The 19,023-nt window shown below is 45.1% G+C and overlaps 1 protein-coding gene across 1 annotated transcript in view; it reads left to right on the top strand.

Annotated features, from left to right (window-relative positions):
• The window catches only part of SBF1 (SET binding factor 1), a gene marked incomplete in the record, with an annotated part of 3,250,730 nt that overhangs the window by 1,104,966 nt on the left and 2,126,741 nt on the right, over positions 1 to 19,023 (top strand). Inside the window, 1 exon segment of the mRNA XM_044088658.1 lies at positions 2,145 to 2,273. Within this exon segment, the coding sequence (XP_043944593.1) occupies positions 2,145 to 2,273 (129 nt within the window).

The following is a 19,023-nucleotide window of genomic DNA, read 5'->3' as shown; positions in this document are numbered from 1 at the left end:
ATATTTATGGCATACATTTATAATCTAGCTGCCCTCATTTTGAGAATGGGTGCAAGGGAAATACCGTCATTTATACCTGGATATTTATTTGCTTCTAATACAATTTGCCAGTATAATTCACGGTATTCAATTTTCGTTGCCCACATACCACCCCTTTCATCTTTCAGGACTTCCTCAATAATGAAAATTTTATATTTTGCTAGGGGGAAAATAATGCTGTGCCTGTATAAAGCATTACTTTTTTATTATATATAGGAGGGGAAGAAATATTAAAGATTGTTTATGTCACAGAATAGAGTTCCCAAGAAAACTACAAAATGAAGAGGTACATTCCCATGTGTGATGTGCACTCAATGCACTTTGATGGCCAATAAAGAATGTATTTATATCGAATCTGGGGGAGAGAATTTCTAAGTAGGAGACACAGTACTTGTGAGTCCAATGGAGTCATATATATTGCAATATGTGAAATATGTTCGGGATTTTATGTGGGAAAAACTGAAAGGAAAATAAGGAGGAGAATCTACGAACATATGAATGATATAAAGAATAAAAAAGAAAGTAATGCTTTATACAGGCACAGCATTATTTGCCCCCTAGTGAAATATAAAATTTTCATTATTGAGGAACTCCTGAAAGATGAAAGGGGTGGTATGTGGGAAACGAAAATTGAATACCGTGAATTATACTAGCAAATTGTATTAGAAGCAAATAAATATCCAGGTATAAATGACAGTATTTCCCTTGCACCCATTCTCAAAATGAGGACAGCTAGATTATAAATGCATGCCATAAATATTGTATTTGTTTCATGATGTTTTATGTGATTTTATATATATATATATATGTAATGTAATTTAACTTGATTTTATAAAATAATGTATTTATCTATTTATTTATACACAATTAATATTATATATTTTGTGAGGTACTAGGAAAGGGATGGATGTCGCAAACATTTGCATTTCACACATCTGCAAACTTGAAAAAACATTTTGATTTTACTCAGTAACATCAACTTGGCTGCATTGCAATTTCAAGGCTAGGTCTGTCCATCCACGCACCTTACAACTTTTGACCCGATAACGGAAAAGTACCGGTAGTTCATATATATTTTAGATCATTTTATGTGCTGACTTCCTGCATTCGCATCTGTTTTGTATGATGTGTTCTTAGTTGTAATTATTTTAGTTGTCCACTTGGGGGTAGTGTTTACATAGCGTTCATATAGTGAATTTTAGCTATGAGTTTTTAGTTTATTTAGATTTGAGTTTTACAGGAGGTTTTATATTTTTCATACGTGAACCTTGGTAGGATCGATATGATCCAAATTTGTACTGTTCTGAGAAAGTACATGGTACATAAAAGAAAGAAGTGACATTTGTAATTTGATAATCCATGTCATGTTTATTATGATTGCCAGCATTTAGAGAGGTATGTTTACATATTAATGAGTTGGAATAATCAAAAACTATTGGTCAATTCAAATATAATTGACAGTATAAAAATAATGTAATTAATTATTTGTTTGTCTGATGAAGTCTGTGTGAATAAATGAAAAACGCGGTGATTTGTTAAGCGTTTTATGTTTTATGTTGGTTGTTATTCAATAAAGTATTGGATACTGTTCGTGAGTCCGGTGCTTGACTTCACTTCAGCAGTGAGGACTGAAAGTTAGGATTCAAAAGAACAGTCTGAATGTACTGTTGATGTCTTGAGTTAGAATTTTATAGTTCTTGTTTGCAACCTTTTTTTTCCTTTTTAAATCCGCTTTACCCAGACAGTTTTAGCCTGTCAGTGGTCACATTTTTTTTCTGTGGTGGTATTTGGTGCTTTGCAACATACATTTTTAAATTGTATTTTGCAGAAAAAAGGCAGTGTTGTGAAAAACAAAGCACTATGTGTGTGTCCATGCATTATGTCGTTTTAGCAGATTTTAAGTGCTACAGCTTCCTGCAAAGTTATGATTTCCTATGGAATGCTTTTATGTCAGTTGCATTAGCCATTTGAAGATATTCTGAAGACTGGGGCTTGCACAATAGAACACTTGTTTGTTAGGCACACCATCATGTAAGAAATTAGATTTGTTCCAATTGCAGTAATACTTGCGCTCTAACTAATTTATTTTTAAAATTCTTGAGCAGGCAGCATTCCTGGGTCAGCGAGGAGTGGTAGAAGATGATTTTCTCACAAAACTGCTAGATGGGATGGCCTTTGCCGGATTTGTAACAGAGAGAGGAACCCCTTATAGGGCCATTGACCTTTTTGATGAGGTAAGATACTGGCTACCTTACAGGAGGTTTTGAATACCAATTTAATGTTACTGTCACCTGGTGAATTACATGTAGTTTATAAACAGCTGTTGCCTTCACTGCATGTATATGGTGTTGTGTACTTGACATTAAGATAAAAGAAAGTGTCAATCCCTGTTCATGACTGCTTTAGCAGGAGAGTTTTCAGATACTTCAATTGGCAATATCTGGAGTGAAATATGCATTTGGACAATTGTGGTGTCTGTTTTTTCTTACAGTGCCCTGCATGATGTCACAAGTATTGTTTCTTTTTGTTGAAGGGAAGTTCATTGTTATTGTTTCATACTCTGTTTTCATTTCCCTCATCTTTTAATGCTGTATTTTTTCTGGAGCTGTATACTTCAAAGTAATGTTTTCATCAAATAACATGTTTTTGTCCTTTTATATGTCCTTAATGCTTTTGATTAAAAAAAAATTCTGTAGGTGGGATAGAAGGGTGCTTCTGGAGAAAATTCATGGTCCAGGAATTTTTGAACCTTCTTCATAATAATCTGCTTATTCGTGCAGGCTCCACCTTTTTCCAAGCATTAAGACGGTCATTAAGCACCTTTCAAGGGTTCTGTTTGTTAGAGCTGCTGCCTTTTTTTTTTTAAGAAATATTGATGCAATACTTTCTGGGCGGCCACTGTGGTGCAGTGGTTAGCATTGCCGCCTCACAGCAAGAGGTTCTCTGGTTCGATCCGTGGCTGGGGTGCCTTCTGTGCGGAGTCTGCATGTCCTCCCTGTGGTCGCGTGGGTTTCCTCCGGGTGCTCCGGTTTCCTCCCACTTCCCAAAGACATGCTGCAGGTGGATTGGACACTCTAAATTGGCCCTAGGTGTGAGTGCGTGTGTGTGTGCCTTCTGTGGAAGGTTGGGCGCCGGGCTGGCAACTCAACACTGTAAAACTCCACTGCCAGTCATGAGCGGACAGGTGATCCGCTGTGGCAACCTCTAACCGGGAAAAGCCGAAAGAAGAAGAAGATTGATGCAATACTTTCCATAGAATGAGATTTGGCTGCAGGTGGAAATCTGTCTTCCAGGCATATTTCAAGAACATTATGGATGTCTCTTGTCAAACACTAGGTGACTTTTCATGACAAGGATGTCAGGCAGAAGCTAATCTGCAGAGGTAAGTGTAGCAGGCACTGTCTCCCCATTTATTAATCCAGCTGAGGAGATTTGTCCCAGAGAGCAGCAGCTATAGGAGCCAGGACAGTTGATGCCTTCTCGATTCCATGGGCAAGTCTGTTTCTGTACACTTTTCCTATAGTACCATTCTGCCCCAGGTATAGCTCCCTTTTGGCCAAAGCAGTATCTCCCTCCTGGTGTGCCTAGCAGGAACAGAACCCATACTGTTGACTCAGTGTGTGGATCTCTATGTGGGAGGCTGCAAAACCTAAAACAAGAAAACCCTACCTAACAAAGTGGAAGCATTTCTTCTAGTGTCTGGTGAACCCCAGGGTACAGATTGAGAACAAGTGCCTTTATTTTGTCACCTGTTATAATTTTACATAGCATGATTGTCATATCTCTCTCTCTCTATGAAGGTTCGCATACACTATTTTAGCTTTTCTGTAAAGGGATCCAAACCTACCTAGCTACCAATGAAGCAATTCCTGAAAGGGGTGTTGCATCTTAGAACACCAAGAAGGGACATTGCTTGACCATGGTAACTCAACACTGAGTTAGAAAAGGTCGCATTTACACCTCATGATGCAGCTGCTTCCACATCCCTCGTATACCTTTCCTGGAAGACAGCGTTTTTGGTGGCTGTTACCTCTGTCAGGAGGATTTCAGAATTGCAGGCTTTTATGTGCAAAGGAACCATTTTTTGAAGTTTCACAAGGCCAGATTAACATTACAATGGGGTGTTCTGCCTGAAGTGGTAGCAGAACTGTTCCAAAATCAGTTCACTCATCTCCCTTTTTTTTCCAAATCCACAGATCAAGAGAGATTATTTTATATCCATTGGGTATGCATAGGCAGTTGGGATTTTACGTGGACACAACAGAGCAGGTAAGAAAGTCAGACCAACTCTTTTGTCTCACTTGCAAAAGACAGGTAGGATAAGCCTGTAAACAAGCAGACCATGTCCAGCTAGCCATAGCCCACTATATCTTCATGCTAATTGTTTGTAGCAAAGCTGCTTCTAGACATTGCAGCCACCAAAGTCTTCTTCAAGGGTGTAAGCAGTTAATCCAGCTTGGAAGCACCCACCTTCCCTCTTTATCCCTTTCCTGCACCATGTTTCCGCTGGATTCACTTAAAACCAGAGAAAGGCAGATAGTGGCTTTGGGGTTGGTTGACAACTTCTTCAGGATAACTTTCCAGGCACACTTGTGCTCTACGACCTCTGCATGAGTCTTATGGCTCAGATAGGACAAGTAAGCTATGACTATTGCATCAAATGCCAGTCTTATGCCACTGATGTCCTGACTTCCAGCTGGGAAGGATTTGGGTGAAGCTAGAATAGTGAAGTTGCAAGTCTGAAAGATGGTCATGTTATCAGATTCCTGGCAGGCAGAAATCCCAAATGTCATGACTGCAGCAGTGAATGTACTAAAGTATGTAAAATTACAGAAGGTTCCTAGCACAGTTGTAATTTTTGATGAATATTCTCTTATGTCTGGACAAAATTTTCCATATACATTGCAAAGGTAACACCTGCTATGAGAGTTGGTCTGATGGCCATGTCACCTATTGCCTCATTACTTCCTTTTTTAATTTCTCCAAGGGTTTTGGGTTTCTAATAGCATTATGGGAATGGACCCCATTCCGTAGTCAAAGTACGATTAAAGTTCATGAAATTAGTATTATAGGTTCATAGGTGTGTACTGGGCTAATGGCCCTAGGGCCTTTACAAGCCTAACCATAGGATTACCCTGGCATCGTGCCACCCGACCTTCATTCCCAGTGCCTCTGTCGAGTAGAGCCATTGGAGTTATCCCCTGGGTGAATTTTCTATTTCCCATCCACACATCAAGATTTCTGTTGAAGGGTCAGTGAGGTGCTTTGCTTGACATGTATGGGAAGTCTATTTCATAGCATGGGCAGTCTCTGGGTTAAGACCTGTCAACTCCAGTACGTTCTGTTGATTCTGGTAATGAGGTTGAGGTCTCTGGAGCATGTGGTGCGGAGGGATTGGGATTTCTTTAGATGTAGCATTTCTAACAGAGCTGGGTCAGACATGGCTTTGTAAGTCAAGCAGAGATTGCCTCTAAGTAGGCGATATGAGACAGAGAATAGTTAGAGATTTTTTGAGTCTGTCCATATAGGACAAGTGTTTAAGGCCTAAGATCCTCTTTGTGAGGTACTTTTGTGGCCTCTCCAGTTGTTGCAGGTGTCTAGTGAGGTTCATGCCAAATGGGGCATTGTACTCAATGATTGGCCTAATGAGGGAAGAGTAGAGGGAGACAATGACCTCTTTCTTCCTGGATGCAAAATCCTTAGTAATGAGTCGTGCCACATAGAGGGACTTTCTGACCACAGTGGCAACGTGGTGGTAAAAAGAGAGGTTGCTGTCAACCTGTGTACCCAGGTCTCTTATAACGCCTTCTGTGTTCAGTGAACTACCATCAATGTGGTAATTCAAGGGAACCGGGTTTTTCCCAAAGGGGATGAAGACAATCTGAAGTCGTTTTCTTCATTTGATCAGCAACCTGTGGGTTTCGGATCTGACACGGATCCGAGCCAGCAGCATTCCAAGCAAAAAGATCCAAGCTCCTCCCCTCTACCCATACTACACTGCAACCTCCTTCCAGTCCCTAGATCGCGTTTGCTGTGGCTTTGCCAGCACGGGATTTTTGAGCTCCAGGCAAGTTTGTCAGGGTTTTTCAAATTTTTTGGTCTGTGTGTGCCCTTTGATATGTATATATATATATATATATATATATATATATATATATATATATATATATATATATATTAGTTTATCTCTCATTACCGGGTTCCTTTCCTCACTAGATATTTGCGCTTTTTAAGTTAGAAAGTTGTTAGCTTTCTGTCAGTGTAGGCCCCCCTTCCCGCCCATGGAGTGTGTGTGTGCGTTTGTCGGAAAGTCAGAAAGTGACTTTCTCTAAGTACACAGAGTGTGGCCACAAGCTGTCGCCAGCCGACAGTCACACTCTGTGTGTAGTTTGCTTGGGGGTGCCTCATTTGTCATCCGTCTGCAAAATCTGTGCAGTTTTCAACCCCCGAGCCCTGCGGGATCGCAGGAACAAGTTGATTCTGGCAGGTATTCTACCCGCGGAATTGACATCTGCTTCTTTTTCTTGCACAGCTTTTTCGCCAGCCACGGCTGTGGCTGTCCAGCCTTCTAGCCCTCCTCCCCTGTCTGGGACTGACCCTCCCACCTTGCCACAGGGAGAGAGAGGCCAAGAAAGAGAGAATGAAAGACAAACACAGGGAGAAGACAGAGAGACAAACAGAAAAGGAAAAAGATAGATATGGAGAGAAGGGTCGCAAGCAGCAGGCCGAGTTGGATCCAACGACCCCTCCCGCTAAGGTGATTTTGTCTCCTGTCAAAGTTACTAGGCCATCCTCTCCTCGACTCCGTTCACCACATTTTTCTCCGGAGCCGGAGGCTCGACCACCCTCGAGGTCGTCTTTGTGTCGGCTCCTCCTGAAGCAGACATGGATTGGATGATGTGAAAGTTTCTACAAACTCAGCTGCAGATGGGAGTGTTGCTGCACCCCCCCCGGTGCATGGAGCTCGGCTCCGTTTTTCGCCCCGATAGCTCCTTCTCCGATCCATCATTGGATTTCGGAGTCTGTGGATCCGAGGAGCCCCGGAGTCAGGGGGTTGGCGCCGATTGTACCTTCGGCCTCGACGCTGGCCATGCCCTCGAGTCTGTTAGATCCGCTTTTGGATCCGAGCTCTCGGAGCTAAGAGTTGGATGTCTGATCCGAGGGGATGAGTGTGTCATCGGCTGCATTGTAGTCTTGGCATACTGTCCCTTTGGGTCCGGCCGTTCCAACTTCAGTTCCGATCCCTTCGTTGGATCCAAGGGCCACGACTACCCTCACCACCAGTTTCAGGGAAGCCGGTTCTCCTTCGGTGTTCAGTGTTGTGGAGAGGGTTCTCTCTGAAGGACCGAGACCCCTCACTCTTTCCTCTGGGTCCATCCCTGCCCCCTCGCAGTTGGGTTTGTCTTCCATCATCCAGTCCCCCCAGGGACAGCCTGTGTCTACTGTGCCCCAGCCAGTTCCCCTGGAGGAACACAAAACCATTTGTGAGCCCTCCCCGGAGAGTCCACCCAAGGAGGTTCCTCATAAACGCCAGTGTAAAAGGAGGCACTTGGACTCCCCCGAGTCCCTCACTGAGGATATCGACTTGGAGTAAGGGGAAGGTTCCCCCAAATCACCCCCCAAAGACGTCTCTTTCGAAGACATAATGGAAATCCTTCGCCAGAGGTTGGGGGGGGGGGTCCACCCAAAAACCTTCCTCTGATGGGTTGGTATTCCTGGAGGCATTCGACACGGGTCCATCTACCTTTTGGGTGCCCCCCCCAGCCAACCCTCTGGTGGACCTTATCACCACCAGAGCTTGGAAGGAATTGGACACTGTGGAGCCAATACCCAAAAGGCCTGACAAAATATTGAGCCCCCCAGCAGATAGAGTTTCTTGGAGCAAAGGTTCCCGGGTTGATGCCGTGGCCACAAAAAAGGAACTTGCCCAGGAAAGTTCCTCCGTCAACCCCTATACAAGGAGTCCAGGGTGATGGACCATCTTGGAAAGCGGACTTTTACTTCAGCTACCTTTACTATAAGGGCGCTGAATTACTTGGCCCACGTAGTTCGACTGCAGCAGGATCTTGTGAAAGAGTACGCCAAGTCTCCCCTGGAGTCCATGTCGGCCGAGGATAAACGGACCTTCTCGGCTCGTATGGCCACTCTCAAGTCTGTGTCCAATACGTCCATGCGTCTACTGTCTCATGCCACAGAGGGCGCTGCTAGGCTCACGGGTCCGGTATTGCCTTAAGGCGTCATGCCTGGCTCTGTCTTTGCGATTTCTCGGAACCCTTCAAGGCGTCCTTCGCTAATGCACCCTTTGATGGTTTGAACCTGTTTGGGAAGACTGCCCGTGATACGCTTGTCCAGAGTGAGAAAGACGGGAAAATTTTGTCAGCCATCGGGATCTACTTCTCTAATCCTCAAAGGTCCTTTTCCAGGAACCAGTGAGGGCAAAAGAAGCTGTGGTTCCAGAAGTCATAGCAGTCCCAGAACGCTCAGGACTCCTTCTCCCCCAGAGGCAGAGGGGGACAAGGTGGATGCCGGCCCAAAGGCAGAGGGGGGCCGAAGAACTTCGGGTCATGGGAACCATTTTCAGATCGATCCGCGCAGCAACCCTGAGGGGTTGCCTGACTGCTCCTCTCTGGATGAAGTCGGGGGGGCGTTTTTCGATGCACCTAGCCCAATGGGAGTCCATCACGACAGATTGCTGGGTGCTTTGAATAATATCCAGAGGCTATTCTATTCCCTTTACAAACAAGCCCCCTTACATAAGGCGCCTCCCAGATGTCCCACCCGCTCAGAGGGAGGCCGCGGCTTTGGAAATACAAAAGCTGCTGGAAAAAAGAGCCATCCAGCAGGTGCCCCCAGACCAGTCTGGATCAGGCATCTATTCCAGGTTTTTTTTTGGTGCCAAAAAAGACGGGGGACCTAAGGCTGATTCTCGACCTATCAGCAATGAACCTGTTCGTTGCCAAGGAAAAGTTCTGGATGGTCACACTTCAATCCATCCTGCCCTTCTTGCAGGAGGAAGACTGGTTGTGCTCGATAGACCTCAAGGATGCATACTAGAATATCCTGATGGACAGGCGATCAAGGAGGTTTCTCTGCTTTCGGCTAGGGGCCAGTCATTATCAATTCGGGGTCCTACCCTTCGGTCTCACCACAGCCCCCAGGGTGTTCACCAAGGTCATGGCAGTTGTAGCAGCCCATCTGAGACTTCAGGGCATTCAGGCCCTCCCGTACCTGGACAACTGGCTCCTCACCGCTCCCACCAGACATCTACTCTTACTAGCCAGAGATTTCTTTCTACGGAGATCACCACGGCTGGGGATCACCATAAATCTCAGGAAGTCTTCCCTACAACCTGTTCAAGTGTTAGACTTCATAGGGGCGAGAATAGATTTTCTTAAGGCCAGGGCATTTTTGACTCCAGACAGACTACACAGCCTGGCACTTCATGCGTTAGCACTTCTGCAGTCCCCTGCATCCCCAGCAGAATTAGTCCTGAGAGCCTTAGGGTCCATGGCAGCAGCTATCAACCTGATCCCTTGTGCTTGTCTGAATATGAGAATTTTACAGTGGACGTTGCAAGTTCAGTGGTTGATAACTACATCAACCTCTAGATTTTCCGATCCCTCTGAGCAGTGTGTCCAGGAATTCTCTCATGTGGTGGCTCCGATCCCGGGATTTGCAGGAGGAACATCCCTTTGTTGCACCCCAACCTCTAGCCACAGTGACCACGGATGCCTCCCACCTAGTGTGGGGGGGACACTGTTCGGGCAGGACTGACCAAGGCACGTGGACTCAAAGCGAGACCGTTCTGCGTATAAATGTTCTAGAGATGAGAGTGTTCCTTTTAGCATTGCAGGCCCTTCATGCTTGTCTTCCTCTGTGAACTATTGTGATCCAATCAGACAATATGTCAATGGTCTTGGTATATCAACAAACAGAGGGGAAACAATTCTTATCCTCTTTGTCGAGAAGCCATGAGAGTTTGGGAATGGGCGATCTCCACCATCCGCTTTCTGATAGCAATACACATTCTGGGTCGGTCCAGCATCTTGGCAGACAAATTGAGCAGAACTCTCCTTTCTCCCTACGAGTGGTCTCCGAACCCTTGTGTAGCGGAACAGATCTTCCTCAAGTGGGGCCAGCCTTGCTGCGATCTCTTCGCATCGCCATCCAATGCGAAGTGCAGTGAGTTTTTTGCTCTAATCCCCCCTGACAAGGGAAGCCCCCAGAGGCACTCTTGTTCATGCTTGGCCACCTGGTCTTCTTTATGCGTATCCCCTGCTCCCGCTCATGACAAAATTCTTACAGAAAGCTCGTCATTTGGGGTGCAGAATTATCCTCATAGCCCCATTCTGGCCTCGTCAAGTCTGGTTTCCCTGCCTACGGTCTCATCTCATAGCTCCACCCTAGATCTTGGATCCCATTCCGGATCTGATTCGTCATCCCTTGGGAATGCTTCCTCCGAATCTGGACAGCCTGAAACTCGCAGCGTGGCTGCTCCAGTTCCGCTAGTTGCTAGGACTCCCGGTATCTCTTCCCCTGTTAAACCCATCTAGGTTGCGGCACATAAATCCTCTACCAGGAAAATTTACTGTAGCAAATGGAGACGTTTCTCCATTTGGGCTTCACAGAGAAATATGGATCCTTTTACTGCTCCGATCCCAGCGGTATTAGACTTTTTGTCTCATATCTTCCAGCAAGGAGCCAGCCTTCCACAGTGAAGGTCCAGCTGGCAGTTATTCCCCCATTTCTATGTTGGGGACAATTTAGGCTCTCTCGCTGCTGCCAGAATTTGTAAGACCTTTGTGAAAGGCACTTTTCTTCTGAGACCTGCTATTAAGAATCCGTCCCTGCCGTGGGATCTGACTTTGGTTCTTCAGGCCTTAGTTGCACCTCCTTTCGAACCCTCGGCATCAGTTGACTTAAAATTCTTATCATGGAAGACGGCTTTTCTAGTAGCTATCACCTCAGCCAGGAGAGTGTCGGAGCTTCAGGCTCTTTGTATGAAACCCCCATATCTAGTGTTTCATAAGGACAGGGTGTCTCTCAGGACTAATCCGTCTTTTCTCCCTAAAGTTGCTTCTGAGACTAACATTAATCAGTCTATTAATTTGCCTGTTTTTTCCCCTAATTTTCAGAACAAAGAGGAATACAAACTTCATTTGCTGGATGCTCACAGGCATTTACGTTTTTATTTGCACAGGACGGCAGTTTTTCGTAAATCTGATCAACTTTTTGTTTCCTTTGCTAAGCCTTTCCCTTTGTATCCTACAAGCATATAGAGAGCTTGGTTTACCAGACCCAGTTAGGAGTTCATGCTCATTCTACGCGTTCTATGGCAACGTCTGCCGCATTCTGGTCTAGATTTTATATGGATGACATTTGCTCAGCGGCTACTTGGGTGTCCTCTCACACCTTTATTACTCATTATAAACTGGATTTGGTGTCTAGAGGAAGGGCTTCCTTTGGATCTGCAGTGCTCCGGAATATCCTTTCTTAAGGGCCTCCCAAGATTTCGGGTAGCTGAGGACTCTGTCCCACGGGTTGCTAATCAAATGAAGTTAACTACTTCAGTTAAAGAAGTTATGTACTCACCATAACGTTCCATCTGAGTAGGTAAACTTGGTCTGCAACCGTCCCTCCCTCATTCCCCCTGACGGTGGCGGTTATTTCTGCTGAGCTCGGTGTTTGGAGTTCACAAGCCTGATGTTTGTCCTTGGTTCAGAGGTCTCAGGTTTTAGTTTGTTGGTTGTCACGTGTGGAGTGGCAAACTTGATCTGAGGATTGGAAGGAGGTTGCAGTGTAGTATGGGTAGGGGGGGAGGAGCTTGGAGCTAGGATCTTTTTGCTTGGTATGCTGCCGGCTCGGATCCGTGTCGGATCTGAAACCCACAGATTGCTGACAAATGAAGTTTATGTACTCAGATGGAACGTTATGGTGAGTACATAACTTTTTGTTTGGCATTGAGCTTAATTTCATGGTTCTGACACCAGTCGTTGGTCTCATTGAGGCCTTTCTGCAGGATGTCAACATCACTTGGGGAGTTAATAATCTCTCCCAACTTGCAATCATCTGCGAACTTTGTCAGCCAGAGTCCATTCTTGTTGGCCTGGACTTCAGAGAAGTAGATACCAAACAGGAAAGGACCCAGGACCGAACCCTGTGGGACTCCACTCGTGACTGGTCGGCAGTCTGACTTGGAGTTAGCTACTTTCACACTGTGGGTTCTATCTGTGAGGCTAGTTTGCAACTCACCTAGTGATATAGGGGTTGATGCCCAGCTTAGTAAGTTTTTCTATGATTCCTGAGTGGGCCTTGGCCAGCTCAAGGTAGGCTGTATGAACAACCTTACCTTCATCCACAGCTCTGGTGACTGACTCCAAGAAGTCGACCAAGTTGAGCAGGCATGATCTACTCTTCACAAAAACAAACTGTGCAGGATCCAGAGTTTGGAGATTCCCTATATCCTTGTTTATTAGGTCCATGATGATGCATTCCATAGCTTTGCATATCAGACTAGTCAGGCTAATGGGGCGGTAGTTCCTGGGGTCTGTAGTCGCTCCTCTTTTGTGGAGAAAGATGACTGTAGCAGTGCACCATTCGGTAGGGACAAAGCCTTAGGTGAGGCTGTGATTGCACAAGGCACATAGGTAAGGTGCCAGTTCACTCTGTAGTTCATGTAGCACACAGCCAAGGATACTGTCAGGTCCCATAGAAGCTGTATTCTTAGCCTTGGACAGTGCTGTTTTAACCTGTGCAGCAGTAATACTGGGTGCCTGGCAATCTACTGGTATTGTGATAGGTCCTTGGGGGGGGGGGGGTAAAGTTAGCACTAAATCTGTCTGCCAGTATATTTGTAATATCTGTTGGCTCGGTATAGGAGGTACCATTGTGCAGTAGCTCAGAGCAAATCTGGGTATTGGCATGGAGATTCTTTACATAACTATAGAAGACCTTGTGGTTGTCTTTACTATCTGCTGCAATTCTGTTTTCATAGCTAGCGTTAGAGGATTTGATGAGGGATCTCAGCCTTTTGTTGAAACTGATAAGGGAGTTTTTCCAGTCTTGGGACTTCACCTTATTCTGCATCAGTTTCCTCCTCTTGTTGTAGAGTTTGTTTATGGCAGGGGACCACCAGATTGGTTCCTTTTTTTTGAGGAGAGCATCTTAGTTGTATTGGGTATGGCGAGATCCATGCATTTGTGTGCGTGTTCATACAGTGCATTGGTGTATGATTTGGCAATCAAGCAGCTATTCTCCATTTACATGGGTGTCGTGAAGTTAGCCACCTCTGTTTTTAGGAACCCAGAGTTAGCTTTGGAGAAGTTTTTCATGGTGGTTACCTTTTTGGTGGGGGGGGGGGTGGATTTCCAAGGTGATCGGATCTAACCAGGGGGGAGGAGTTGACTAGTGGTGGAGAGCAACAGTCGCCCATGTTAGTAATGACCAGGGCAAGGATGTTGCTACCTATAGTGGGGTTAAGAACGAGCTAGTCCAAGGTATTGGAATTAATGAATTCCAGAAAGCATTGGTTAAGTGTATTGGTACATGAGTAGTTTTCCCATTTAATGGAGGGATCGTTGAAGTCGCCCAGTATGAGAGTGTTAGGTTGGACCCTAATATTCTCCAGCGTGCTTAGGAATGTGGAGTGTGAATCTTGGGACGTGGTTGGGGACCTATAGCAGGCTACAACCTGAATCTCTGTCTTGCCCAATGTTAGCTGCACGTGAAGTATCTCAGATGCGTTATGTTGGGCTACCAGTCTGGAGGTGTGTGCACGTCCTTTATGAATATGGAAACACCACCAGCTTTGGAGCATGGATCTGCAGGGACATTCCTAATTACTGTGTTCATTTGTTTTATCAATCTTCTGATTTTTTGGGTTTTATTGACCTTCTTCAGCCTATTTCTTTTATTGATCTTAATATATCTGTCTGTCTCTATTAAATCAAGCAACCCTTCTCTTAGCTAATTTTCTTCTAGACTGAGGGCACATTTTTTTCTACATTTTCTGTGGACATTCTGTAGAAAGTTCTATGGCATCTTCCTTGTGGCACATTCTCTCTAATTTCATCCTGTGTCATCTGTTGCTCTGTCATATGGGTGGCTCACTGGCCTATCACTCCTCAACAGTGACTGCTCCAGAGTTGCCACAGTTTCCTGTTCCTTCCCTTGCTGTCCAGCTTCAAGTGAATGTTTATACTGGTTTCCTGTGAAAGGCTCCAAAGATCTTCATATGGAAACTGACTGGTTGCCTCCCGTTCCACTGGTTTCTCCTTAATTTGGATATTTATTGCTCTATCCTGCTGTGGTGCTTTCTGAGTTAGATTTTCTACGCTGAATCCTTCATGTTGCAGGTACCCCACTATGTCAGTTTCTATTTCTTTAACTTCTCCATTACTAATCTTCTTTTCTTTTCCTCTTTGTCTTCTTATTTTTTGTATTGTAAAGTTTTCCATGTCTGGATTCCTTTGCCTGTATTTCTCTTCAAATATCTTTGGTGCTGCTCTTTTGTATTGATTAGATGTTCTTCGTGTTTCACTGTTGCAGTCATCACATTTGGGTTATCTGCCTGCAGGTAGCCCTCAGCCAGCCTGAATACCAGAGTCTTCGGATTTCTGCATCGGATGCTGTCGCTTCTTCCATGACGTCACGTCATCAGGGGTATAAAGCATGCAACTGATGCCATTACATCAGTCTTTCTTGCCATGCAGTGCCTGAAACAGAAGCAGTTCGCAAGTGCCGGTCAGCCGACTCCTGAAATTTTCGTTTTTCGAGTTTCAGACCTGAAGTCTTCAAAACGATAAGTACCCCGTTGGGGATCCTTTTTTCTTGCTCTAACTCATGTCAGAAAAAATTAACAATTGTCTTGCCTGTGGAAAGCTAATACCGCATAGAGAATTTCATTCTTACTGCATCACCTGTTTAAGCCCAGACCACGACGTCCCTCGCTGTCGGTTTTGTGTCTTGTTCAATGCCTGAACTATTCGTTGTCAGGCTATTTTTGTAGCTAAATACTTTCGTTCTTGATCTCTGTACTCCAAAATGGCTTTAGTCAGCCATCCGACTACTGATCTTCCGAAAAAACGTAAGGATAAAGACAGAGACAGACCGCATAGGTCCAAAACTGCCGACGACGCTTCCGATAAGCTAGTTGCCAGTCCGCTGGTACTCAGTGAGGTGCTTTTGCAGCTCCTGGTACCCGCTACTACAGATTCGCAGGTCTTTACTGAGACCCATTCAGAGTCTGGTATGCCGCGAGATGCTTCTTCAACTGTGGAACCTGCAGATGTCTCTACCTTGGATGGGTCCGGCTTCTGAGGGTGTAGTCAAGCCTACCGATTTTCATATTAAACCAACGACTTGGTTTCAAGCTAAGAATACCAAATTCCTCACGCCTAAACCTCGCACTAAGCCTAGAAAACCGACGACCAAAGTGCATTCTCTCAGGCCCATATGCCTCTAAAACAAATGATTAGAATGGCTGAAGACCTTATTACCTTAATTAGGGGAAGCCAGCCTTCCCCCTCTAAGATACCTACAACTGATTTTCCTTCTGCTTCTTCTGATCAGGAATCTGATATCTGTTCCTTCTGACTACCAGGATTTACCCTTATCTACTTATGAGGATTCTGATGCAGAGGATTCCATTCCCTCTGCTTCCCCTCCAGAAGATTTTTCTTTTGGTGAAACCTTGCATACCCTTAGGGAGTGTTTCTGCTGGGAAAGCCAGGACTATTCTCAGTCCAAAAAGAGACTTAGGGAATTTTTAAACTTGCCTCAACACAGGCCTCTAGCTATCCCTCATGTTCTGGAGATTGTAGATGATGTTTTCTTGGAATCCAGCCTTACCCCAGACACTTTGCCTCCAGCTCCCAGGAAACCTGACGGTACTACAGAGTACCTGACTCTCTCAAATTCCTTTTCAAGAATCCTACTGCGGATCCAGAGACCATTTTCCAAAGACCAAAAGGGATTAAGGCTACTACTGCCAAAAATCCTACCCCTTCTGATAGGGATTCTAGAGCTTTAGACAGGTGGGGCAAAAAGGTATACACTTCTGCTACTTTGGCCATTAGGGCTTTAAATTGCCAGTTTCATATGTTAAAGTATCAGCAGCATATTATGGGATTAATTAAACAGAAAGTGATGTTGATTCCTGACTGCTGAACACAAAGATTTTCAAGAGTTAATGCATTCTGCTGACCAAATAGGTAAACATACTTTGCAATGTGATTTTGATGCTTTAGAAGCATCTTGCAGGGCTGCTGTCACTGGGTCTGTACTTGGAAGGCATGTTTGGCTTAAGAAACAAAACTTGCCAGATCATGTTAAAGCTAAATTACTGGATGCACCCTTAAACCAAGAGCGCCTTTTTGGCAACAAAGCAGAAGAAATCCTCAAAAGGATGGAGGAAAAAGCTAAATCTATGCAAACTGTTAAAGATTTCTTACAAGTAGAGCCACCTAGATTCAGTAGGCATTGGCCTTCAAAGAACTGGTCCTTTCCAGTCCCTTCCAGGCCTACTCAGTCCAAACCCAGGAACAGCAGACCACCAAGACTTCAGTCTCAGGCTATGCACAGATCTAAGCAGTGGGGGGCCCCTCACTTCCAAAGCAGGGAGTAGTAAGCCACCCCCCTTTGGAAAAATGGCACAATGACTTATCCTTAACTCTACCAAACCTTGCTCAACTACTTGCTCCCTTAGGAGGAAAGCTCGCCCTGCTTGCAAAAAACTGGGAACTCATTACCCAAGACAAATGGGTTTTAAACATAGTTTCCCTAGGATACAGATTACACTTCCACTCACTCCCAACCCCAAGTGGATGGCCAGACCTCCCCCGAAACCACTGGGCAGAGGCCCAAAAATAAATGCTCTCTCTCCTCAGTATCAGAGCTACTCAACCTGTCCCAGCAGAACAAAGGGGACAAAGTCTTTATTCAAGACTGTTCCTGGTTCCCAGAAAAATAAAACTCCTGGCATCCTATCCTGGACCTTTCTATTCTTAACACCTTTCTGGTGGTTCCAAAATTCAGAATGCTAACTCTTCAGCAGTTTCTTCCTATGCTAGCCAAGGATGCCTGGCTGGCAATTCTAGACTTAAAAGAAGCTTACCTGTACATCCCAATAAGGGAATCCTGCAGAAACTACCTACGCTTCAGGGCAGGTTCCGTGCACTGTCAGTTCTCTGCATTTCCCTTTGGCTTATCTACTGTGCCCAGGGTATTCACAAAGTGCCTAGCTCCAGCCATTGAATTTTGCAGGCAGAGAAGTATTCAGATTTTACCCATACTTGGACGATTGCCTGATTCAGGCAGAAAATCAGGACTTGCTATTACAACACTTGGCATTTGAAAGAGACTTCTAACCCCACTGGGGTACACCATCAACGAGAAGAAATCACACCTATCTGTCAACAGATTGTATTCCTGGGAGCAAACTTGAACACAACTTCCCAGATGGCATTCCTCACTCCAGAGAAACAAGTTCATTTGACAACCTACTTCAAACTACTGGTCACAAAAACCCAGCTACCTGCAAGGAAAATTCTGCAAGCCCTGGGGTTCATGGCCTCTTGCATTCTGTTAATTCCATATGCAAGACTGCATATGAGGAAACTTAATGGTATCTAAAAAGTCTATGGTGTCAACTTTCTCGGGACCTGAAAACAATGATTCCTATCATTCCTTGTTTAAGGGCAGAGTTCCTTTGGTGGGCAGAGGCCTGCTACCACAACAAGGGACGCCCTTTCACATTACCCCCTGGCTGCCCAAACCCTAACAACAGACGCATCAGACTATGCATGGGGGACTCACATGGCAGGGCAGTGCATTCAGGGCAAATGGAACCCAAAACAGATGCACCTGCATATCAATCAAAAAGAAGTGTTAGCTGCACAGAATGCTCTGACAGCCTTCAAAGACCTTATCCTTTCAGGACAATTATTGGTAAAGACAGACAACACCACAGTTATGTGGTACATAAAGAAGCAGGGGGGGACCCATTCCTACCCACTCTGCAGACTAGCCATGGCTCTGTGGAACACAGCCTTGAGCTACCAAGTGAAACCTACAAGCTCAATTCCTGCCAGGCAAACTAAATTCACTGGCAGACGACTTAAGCAGAAATCGAATGGACCCACATGAATGGAAACTGGACCCCAAAATATTCAAGCTCTTGAGGAACAAATGGGGGACATCAGAGGTAGATCTGTTTGCCTCCCCTCAGAACTACCAATTGAACAAATTCTGCACCAGAACTCCCCACAGTCAAGCTTGGAAAGTGGATGCCCTGTCCTTTACCTGGGAAAGCCTCTCAGTTTATGCCTTTCCCCCTCTGCCTCTCCTGTCGAAGGTTCTACTAAAGATCAAACAGGACAAGCCAAGGACAATACTGATTGCACCAGACTGGCCATGCCAGCATTGGTAACCCCTTTTGCACAGTCTGACAGTGCAACCTTGGCACCTGCCTCAGACCCCCTCCCTGCTGTCCCAGCAGGTGGGTCAGATTCTGCACTCTCAACTTCAAACCCTGAGCCTTTCAGCCTGGCTAATTCCCTGAGCTCACCACCAGCAACCCTCAGTAAGCAGGTGCTGGATGTCATTCTTGAGGCAAGGAGGCCTAGTACTAGAAAATCCTATTCAGGAAAGTAGAAAATATACTGTTCCTGGAACCAGGCTCCAGGAGATGGGTACAACAGTGCCCAGCTTACCTCCTATTCTAGATTATTTAACAGAAATGCTCCACAAGGGCCTATCTTTTTCTTCAATTAAGATGCATGCTTCTGCCATATCAGTGCATTATACTACTGAGCCACCCCTCTTCTCTCACCCCCTGCTAAAACAATTATTTAGATTGGCCAAAAATTTAAGACCCCCCAGAAGAGCTCCCACTTTGTATTGGAAAAACTCACTCTTCCCCCCTTTGAACCAGCTGCTGCAGCAGAGTTGAAATTCCTTTCTTGGAAAACAGCTTTACTTCTAGCC

This window comes from Protopterus annectens, chromosome 11.part0 (assembly GCF_019279795.1).
Source record: "Protopterus annectens isolate FY-2018-M chromosome 11.part0, PAN1.0, whole genome shotgun sequence".
NCBI classification, from domain to species: domain Eukaryota; kingdom Metazoa; phylum Chordata; order Ceratodontiformes; family Protopteridae; genus Protopterus; species Protopterus annectens.
This window is presented reverse-complemented; position numbering and strand designations above follow the sequence as displayed.